Genomic DNA, 10,000 nt, shown 5'->3' on the forward strand with positions numbered 1-10,000 from the left:
CATCACCATCATCACCATCATCTCCATCTCCATCTCCATCTCCATCTCCATCATCATCTCCATCATCATCTCCATCATCAATCTCCATCATCAATCTCCATCATCATCATCATCAATCTCCATCATCAATCTCCATCATCAATCTCCATCATCAATCTCCATCATCCATCTCCATCATCCATCTCCATCCTCCATCTCCATCATCCATCTCCATCATCCATCTCCATCATCCATCTCCATCATCCATCTCCATCCTCCATCTCCATCTCCATCTCCATCTCCATCAATAACCATTTTCTTTTCGTTGACAGAAAACACTAACTTTTAGGAATAGCTTTTTTTCACTTCATTCCCGTTTTCTACGTCACGCAATGTACTACCCTAAAGTTTTCAGTGATTGTAGTATCTGTGAATGGAGTTACTACATAATAATAAAAGGGATGTTGATTTTTTTTTTTTTTTTTTTTTTGGTAGCGTATTCCCAAAACGAAGACGAGAGAAAAAAAAAAGCAAGAACGTTTTTTATTGAAACGTATTCTATTAAATAGTTTCATAGGTCTCATTTACTAGACGCAAAATGTAAATGCAAAACAAATTGTTTCCAGTTTAGCAGTATTTATATTCGTTCAATCCGGATACACAGGAGGTCATATCCTCTTCTGTTAGCGCCACAGACAATGAAGATCTTTATATAGTATTATCCCCCCCAATCCCTTGCCCGTTGTTGTCGTGGGGGGGCTTAGGAGGCGGAGACTGGGACCCAATGCTGGGGGAACTCCCCAACCTTGGGATTCAGCCCTCGACTCAACAAATTTTGCATGGTCTTTTTTCCCCCCTCCTACTTTTTCCTTTCTGTCCCTTCACCAACCCCTTCTACTATCCACTTCCTAAGGTGTGAGAGCCGTGCTGAAAGGATGAAAGGCTGACTTTGTGCCAGTCCTGAACGGGCTGAGGGAGCCATGGGCACGGTATTCCCCTGCTTGTCTAGCCCTTACCCCTCAAGCGACCCTGGGGGTGGACCGTTTCTCTCCCCAACATACTCCAGGCTTATCATGGCCAACAATGGATAACCATTAACCATACCATTATTAGAGGCAATGAGGCTTGCCACTTCATCAAATAGCTCCACCAATTCAAACTCGCCCGATTCCCTGACCCCAGGCTCTCCTTTTACCACGGCTCTGAACACTACAACTAATACCCCCTCCTCAATGCCGACTAGTACAGTATCCACCCTAATCAACACCCCAGGAGACATTTCTACTCCCAACATGCTCAACTTCAACAACTATACCCCCGCAACCTTCTTCATCAACTATACCCCCGCAACCTTCTTCATCAACTACCACATCCTCCCTTATTACTACCTTACAACCTTGTTGTCCACCTCCCCATAACACTACCTCCCTCAACACTACTCCCTCTTCCACATGCCCCCGTCCTTCTACTACCCCCATCTCTACAAAATTCTTAAATAATCTATTTAGCCCAGCCAAATGGGACCGATTTTTCGTGATCCCTCCTACAACTTCTCACATTTTCTGCTTTGACAACCAGTTTTCATTCCTCAAATGCATATATATCCTTCATTTGATCTAACCCCTATACATTACCTTACCCAACCTGAACCCATTTACTCGTCAATTCCTTTGCCCAACTTTGACAACTAATCACTAACTCAACCACCCTTCACTACCATTTACTATAGTGCTACATGACCTTAGATGTCTAGCACATTTATTTTGCTTTTAACCATTAACCATTAACCATTATATAGTATTATAAAGTATCGCACGTCGTCACTTGGCGTCTAACCGTAAGCAGGTAACAGATCATAGTGGCATTTACTACACAACAATTAAACGCTTTACTACCGTTCATTTGTACTATTATTTCCAAAATGCAAATCTTTCTCTATATAGTCGTGTAATTACCTATGGGAAAAATATATGAAAGGAAAGAGACTAGTTATACAATGAGAGCATATAAGCCCAAAAGTACTTGGAATATATTAATACCATTTTATACTCATTGTCCATTATTACAAATATGAAATCAGTTGAAGATTAAAAATGCAGCTGCTAAGCTGAGAGATCATCATGATTCCCATGCCCATTGCAAAAATAAAACAAAGAACCATCGTTGAGACTTTATGCAATGCTCTTAATACAAGATATTGGGCCATATTCATAAACATGAAGGATATCCTTGTAAGCATAAGGTAGAAGTACAAGGTAATTCTCTGAAGCAAAAGGTAGAAGTATAAGCAAATCTTTCTTTCCATATTCATAATGATTACCTTTTACTTGCGAGGATATCCTCCAAGCAGAAGTTAAAGGTTGACTCGTGTTTCGGGAGCGCTTAGTTTAAGTAGTGCAACAACAATACTACGAAAAGAAGTTGGAAATGATGCAGCAGCCTGAGAAATCAACACCAAAAACTGTTTGTGACGGAAATCAAACGTATTATATGTTGTAAAAAAAACTTCATCAAAAGCTGTTATTTGAGTAATTTTTTTTTGTTTAGTTTAAGGTCAAAACTGTTATATGAGTTATTTTTTTTTTAGTTTAAACAGAAAAAAACTGTTATTTGAGTTTTTTTCTTTTAGTTTAAAGTCAAAACTGTTATTTGAGTTACGTTTTTTTTGTTTAAACAGAAAAAACTGTTATTTGAGTTTTTTTTTTTTTTTTTTTTTTTTTTTTTTTTTTTTTTTGTTTAAACAGAACAAAACTGTTATTTGAGTTAAGTTTTTTTTTTTTTTTTAGTTTAAACAGAAAATGTCATTTCATTTTCCAAAAATGTGACTTCATTAATTTCATAAATAGCGAATTTGGTTAAGAAATGCCTTGTAAGTTGTAACATTATTTTTAATTATTAAAGTTGTATATTACAATGCTCAAGTTGTTCCTGATTTCCTGTCCCTGTTGGCGAAGAGCTAGTTCATCACGATTGTTGTCATGGTTTTCTTCATCTTCTGGTATCTCTTCAGCTGGCTCGAAGTCAGGATCACCTAAAGTTTTTGCAATGTTATGGAGCACGACACAGGTAACGATTATTTTCGGTACATTTTCCAACTTCACGCGACTATTGTAAGATAGGAAATCGACGTTTCAGTTGGCCAAAGCATCGTTCAATTATTACTCTCTCTTTTTTTAAAAGCTTGTTATATTTTACCTCAGCAGGGGATGTAGGATTTCGATATGGAGTCATGAGACATGGCTCTATTCCATATCCGTCATCACCAAGTAGCACAGCATTAGCTTTAGTTCTTAATTGTAAACACACTTGTGAATTTCTCCATATCCTTGAGTCGTGCACGGATCCAGGCCAACTAACATCAACACTAGTGAACATTTATTTGGCATCACAAGTGGCTTGAACATTCAGAGTAGACTTGCCTTTTCGATTAATGTACTCATCTCCATGCAGCTTTGGTTTCAGTATCCCCACGTGAGTACAATCGATGACACCAATAACTGTCGGAAACTTATACTTCCTTTGCCATAACTGTTTTGCCTCTACTATTTCTCTGTTGGTAGTTGGAAACTTTATCCATTCATTCGCATGAGCAATTATGCTATCAACTACTGTATTCACAGTCCGTGATACCGTTGCTTGGCTAACACCAAGTTCTTGACCGATACCTTTTTGATAGCCATGATCACTGAGGTAACGCAAACATATCTTCATTCTATGGAAAGATGACAAGGCGCCTCCCCGAGTTTCTTCATTGGTGCCTAAAAATCTGTCCGCAAGCCACTGTACATTTTGTTCTTCAAAACGGAATAACATCTTGAAATCACGATCAAGTGTGGGTAAACGGGGCATGTATTGTTTAACATGCCTCACATCCACAAAATCTGCCATCGTGCTGAGAATCGGACAGAACAACCTTTCTCTTCGAACTGCATCTGCTACTGACCAGACTCAGCTTTTTCGAAGCATATGCTCTTTATATGAAGTAATGGGTCTTCTTTATGTATAACCATTTACTTTTATGTGATTATAAGGATATGCTTTTGCTCTAAAAGTAGAAGCTTTTGCTTGAAATGTTTATGAATACAAGTAGAAGGATTTCCTTCATATTTTGCAAATATAAGCATATCCTTTTCTTTATGAATACCGCCCATTGTATTAGTGTGATTAATAGTGAATAAACAAAAAAAGTTACTGTGAACGGATGACAATGTGAACTTTAGATGAAGCAAATATCATAACTGAAATTGTGAGGGGAAATGCTATTATCAATTACCTCACGTAATTGAGTCCTGCCAGCAACTCCACTAAGAAATCCGCTTACAATTCAAACGAAGCGATCACTTACGCTAGAATGTATATAACCAATGATGCTTAGAGACATGATTATGAATTATACAAAAAAAAACTATCACTACTTGTAGAAGACGAAATAATAGGTCTCATTTTAAGGATTCATTATAATAGCACTACTGCTACAACTATTACTATTATTGTTGTTATTATCATTGTCAATGTCGTTATTATTATAATTATTGTTATTATTATTATTATTATTATTATTATTATTATTATTATTATTATTATTATTACTATTATTATTATTATTATTATTAGTAGTAGTAGTAGTAGTAGTAGTAGTAATTATTTTTCTCTCTTATTCTTATTACTAATATTATCATTCTTATCACCATGATTATTTTTATTATTGTTGTTGTCTTTATTATTATTATTATTATTATTATTATAACCATTATTGTTATTATTGTTATTATTATTATTGTCATCATCATCATCATCATCATCATCACCATCATCACCATCATCATCATTATTATTATTATTATTATTATTATTATTATTATTATTATTATTATTATTATTATTATAATTATCATTATTATCATTACCATCTCCATCAGTATTATAACTATTGTTATTATTATTATAATTATCATTATTATTATTATTATTATTATTATTATTATGATTATTATTATTATTACTACAATAATGATAATAATAATAATAATAATAATGATAATGATAATAATAATAATAATAATAATAATAATGATAATGATAATAATAATAATAATAATAATGATAAAATGTAATAATTAATAATAATAATAATGATAATAATAATGATAATAATAATAATAATAATAATAATAATAATAATGATAATAATAATGATAATAATAATAATAATAATTATTATTATTATCATTGTTATTACCATTATTGTTCTTAAAATTATTGTTATAATTAATATCATTATCGTTATTTTTATTGATATCATTATTATTATCACTGCTATTATCTTCATCATTAGTTCTATTCCTATCATTAATATTATTATTATTATTATTATTATTATTATTATTGTTATTATTATTATTGTTATTATCATTAATGTTGGTATTGTTCGGGACTATTACTATTGTTGTTTTTATTATCATAATAATGAGAATGTTGATAGTAAATAATGATAATAATAATGATAATAATAATGATAATAATAATAATAATAATAATAATAGTGGCAATAACAATAATTATCATTATTATTGTTATCATTATCATTATTACTATTCATTTTATTATTTTTATTATTATTATTATAGTTATTGCCATTGTTATTATCATTGTTATCACTACCATTATTATTATTATTATTATTATTATCATTATCATTATCATTATCCTCACTAATTATTATCAGTAATGATTTCGTTTTCAGCAACACTATGAAATGTATAATTCTAATTTGATTTTATTATATATATTCTTTCGAAAACTTTCAGACCGATTTAACCTTTGTTTTTATTATGTTCCTCTTTGATAAATATAGTTTTCCTATTGCTTCACTGTTATCAATTTGCCTATTCTTATTCTCTTATTATCACTTACCATCATCATCACGTAAGCATTAATAGTGTTATCGTTATACATAGTTAATGGTAGTGGTGATAGGCCTATTTGTAATAGTATTGTTATCTAGATCGAGGATGATTTGACTTGTTATCGAAGGGAATTATGGGCTATTTGCAATCATTATGGTTGTCATTGTCATTATGGTTGTCATTGCTATTGTTATCTTCATTGTGACGGTAATTTTCTCTGATTATTCTTTTCACGGTCTGTTTTTTTTGTATTGTTCATATAATTGTCAACTCATCTTGACTGCTTGTTGTTAACATTTTTGCTGTTTTTTTGTAGAAATGTTTATTTGCTTATTTGTTTCTCTTTTGAGCTTCCTTAGATCTTCATTCAATAGAAGGGAAGTTCCTATACCAAAATAAATCTGAACAAATAACTTTCTTCTAAATTATAGTTCTTTCAATCAACTTTCTTTAAATTGCTTTCCTTTTCTCAGCTCTTCCGTTTTTTAGATCGTAAGGTTTAAGGGTATAAATGCATAGAATAGTTTTTTTTTCTTACAATATATTTACACAAGTGATATCAAAATGGGCAAAAAAAAATAGATATTTACAATGGACCGATGTTGTGGTCCGTGTGCGGCCCGGATGGGCGGTCCGGGCCACACGAGCGCTCACTGCGGGCCGCGCTGGGCGATGTCAGGCCGCCCGCAAGGTTGCTGCCAGCAGAACCTCGCGGGGGCGGACCGCAGTGAGGCGGGCGGCGGGCGTACAGCAGATGTCCGGGGCTGGGGGCGTGAGGGCGGCTCGGGGGCGCTGGGTCTAGTAACCATATCCGTACATCATGGTGGAGGAGCACTTGGTGACGGTGTGGTACTCAGGCACGGTCTGGTACACGGTCATGGTGACGTACTCGTTGACGGACTGGGTGACGGTGTTGTAGACGTACTCCTGCTTGACCTGAGTCTCGTACTGGGTGACGTAGTAGGGGTTCTTGACTGTCATGGTGACGTACTGTTGCTGGACCTTGGTTTGGGTGACGTAGTAGGCCTTGGTCTCGTAGCCGGTGTTGGTGACGATGTTGGTCATGGGGTAGCTCTGGGTCTCAGTGTTGGTCACGTACACCGCCGTGGTCTCGGTGAAGTACTGCTTGGCGGTGTTGTAACCGTAGGCGGACTCGGTCATGTAGACGGGGATGGTGACCATCTTGGTGTCGTACAGGATCTTGGTCTCCGTCAGGATGGCCGGCTCAGCGTACGCCGTCATCGTCGAGTACTGGATGATGGTCTTGGGGGCCACCAGCGTCTCGGTGATGTAGGCGTAGTTGGTGGTGGGAACCTCCTTGGTCACGGTGGCGTAGTGGGCCTGGGTGCCCTGTACGTCCTTGGTCATCGTCTTCGTCACGTACTTGGGGTAGCACGCCTCCTCCTTGGGTGGTCCGTATGAGGAGGCCAACTCCACCTTGATGTAGCCGGGGGAGGCCCCATAATCGGGAAGAGCCACGGCAGAGCACGCCAGAGCCACAATCACGCCCAACACAGCTGTCCGGATCATCTGGGGGAGAGAGAGGGGGTCGTTAGCGATGGGCGAGGTAAGGAGTGTGTTTTGGACGCATTTCTTCTTTATTCTCATTTTCTTCCATTGCTACGTGAATGACTGTTGAATGGGAGCAGAGTTCTAAACCCAAACAAAACCTTTAGCTGTGCTAAGCGACACAAGCAAATTGTATTTACATTCCTAAAATATAATGTAAATATATGAATCAGAATGATATTAGAGGATAATCACGACTACCAAAAACTTCCTAACTCGTCCCCGCGCCACACGTCGAGCGCTCGGGAGGAGAAAGCGCCCAGCAAGAGGCTTCCCGCGGACGTGTTGTTACGTAGCGACAAAGCGACCTGGACAAGGCCGCGGAGGAAACCCTGAGCTTTATGGCTACCCGAAGGCCCGCCCTTAAAACCCAACCCCTAAACACTGTCATTCATCCCCGGCGCCCTTAGCCCTAACACGGTCTCTCCGTGATGGAATGTGAAGGAAGTGAAAGTGGCAGAGGATGATTACCTCCCCCTCCCCCCCTCCCTCTCGAGACATCCTCCGCCGAACTTTCGACTAATCATCATGCTGAGGCGGCGCCATAAGGGGTGACGAAGGGACTGGAAGAGTGAAGGCTGCGATGCCTGTCACTCGTTTGGAATGTTGATTATGACCATGGCATTCTACCCTGTAAGAATTCTATTGAGGAATGTTTTCTGACCTGATCTAATTTCGATTTAATTTATCTTAGCTCTTTAAACAAATACGACCTTCCTCTTAAGCCTAGAGGGACAGGTAGGAGCTAGTTTGATTTATAAAGAGGAAAATTCAAGTCGAGTGAAACTTTCCGAACATCCGGGGTGAAAGCGGGCGGATCGTCAGGCTCGTTCCGACAATGTCGTTACTGGAACGCACCGCAATTTACGAGCGACTCTCGCCAGTCTCTTTAAATGATAAACATCCAAAAAATAAAGCATGTAAAAACAAGTACAAGTGGAGATTTGATGAACGAGTTTTAAAACCGTTTTTTTTCATTTTTTTTTTTTTTTTGTCTGAACGTGTGATATTAATTAACAAGAGTTTCTCTCACGGAAAAACAACACTAACACAAAGTAAAGTGTAGTAAAGAGAAATGTACTGAATTAAGAAAAGGAAGAAAGAGAGAACGAGGCACAGAGCGATATACATGCATATATATATATATATATATATATATATATATATATACACACACACACACATACACATAAATGTACATATATATATATATATATATATATATATATATATATATACATATACACACACATACACATATATGTACACACACACACACACACACACACACAGAGGGGGGGGGGGGAGAGGAGGTGTGGGGGGGGGGGGAGAAGTAGAAAGTAAAAAGAAGCCTGACGTCGGATCATTACAGCAAGAGGAAGTCACATCGCAATGACCAGCCACTCGCGCGGCGGTCGGTCGGTTAGGCAGCTGGTCCCTTCACTTCACTTTCTCCTGATGTTTGTTAGTGTTGCAATCCCCTCAGCCAGCCATCCGCTTCGGTCGTGGTTCGGCGGCTGTAATTGCGTATTTGGAAATTCCCTTTTTCCCCATTCCGATGGTCATTCTTGCATCTCCCTCGCTTGATGGGTCGGTGTCATAATGATCGTTAGGTTAGGCGCATTTAGACTATGACAAACAAGCGTTACGGGATAGAAAAAAGGGGGGAGAATTGAGCACATTATATTACCCTTTGGTTTATTTCGTTCTTGAAGGGATCGCGAAAGCTGCTTGACAATGCTCTGGAGCGAAACTTGACCTTGGTATCTAAGGGTCGTGGTACCTGCCTCCGCCTTACAAGGTGAGACCCTTACTTTCACTGCCTTTCACCAACGGCTTTCCTCCAGCTGAGGACTTTCTCTTCTTGAGCGATTTTTTGAACGGGTTTTCTCCTTTTGAAGCGATAATATATATATGTATATATATATATTTTTTTTTTTCCTAAACATTTTCAATTTCGTGATCTACTCCTGAATTTTGTAAATTACTTATTTCGACCGCGGGAGGAGAGGCAAGTGAATCTCGGTTTTGTACATTTACGTCGTTAAAACCACAAATGGACTGCTACGCTGGCGGTGATGATTTACGCCGCGGTTATGCTTCGGCGGGAGAAAACAGCTGACGAACCAGAATGCGATATTAGGAACGCCATCACGCCAATTAGTGTCGTGTAGTTTCCACAACTTGCGTGAACTACAAAAGAGATCAGTGGTTACTATTGGTCATGTTTCGTATTCTAATGATGTGACGCATTTGAGCTGTGGGTTCATACGCACGCACATTCGATATAATGTAAATCTAATATGCATATGCATGTACAAAACCCAAGTATGTAACATATTAATGTGGCCTACCCACTGCCTTGTCTCAGTGACCCCCTGATCTACTTATGAAACCCACCATGAAATGAAGACGGCGCCAAGACAGGCGTTTGACAGCGATAATGAGACGACGCGCTTGACAGATTGACAAGAGGAGGCGGGAGGGGGTACTGACCTACTATATAATCCTCCCCCCCTCCCCCCTTCCCCTTTCCTCGGGTCGCC

At 37.9% G+C, this 10,000-nt stretch overlaps 2 protein-coding genes across 2 annotated transcripts in view; both read right to left on the reverse strand.

The window, feature by feature from the left end:
• Positions 1-2,852: 2,852 nt before the first annotated feature.
• LOC125043903 (putative nuclease HARBI1) lies at positions 2,853-4,550 on the reverse strand. Its single transcript, XM_047640278.1, has one exon. It carries the CDS (start codon positions 3,865-3,867, stop codon positions 3,355-3,357), a length of 513 nt encoding a protein of 170 aa, XP_047496234.1. The 5' UTR covers positions 3,868-4,550; the 3' UTR covers positions 2,853-3,354.
• Positions 4,551-6,396: 1,846 nt separating this feature from the next.
• LOC125043951 overlaps positions 6,397-10,000 on the reverse strand; it is a 5,074-nt gene continuing 1,470 nt past the window's right edge. The window contains exon 2 of the mRNA XM_047640351.1: positions 6,397-7,415. Coding sequence (XP_047496307.1) covers positions 6,684-7,415 — 732 coding nt within the window. The 3' untranslated portion in view covers positions 6,397-6,683. The remainder of the gene's footprint in view (positions 7,416-10,000) is intronic.

Source organism: Penaeus chinensis, chromosome 34 (genome assembly GCF_019202785.1).
Source record: "Penaeus chinensis breed Huanghai No. 1 chromosome 34, ASM1920278v2, whole genome shotgun sequence".
NCBI lineage: Eukaryota > Metazoa > Arthropoda > Malacostraca > Decapoda > Penaeidae > Penaeus > Penaeus chinensis.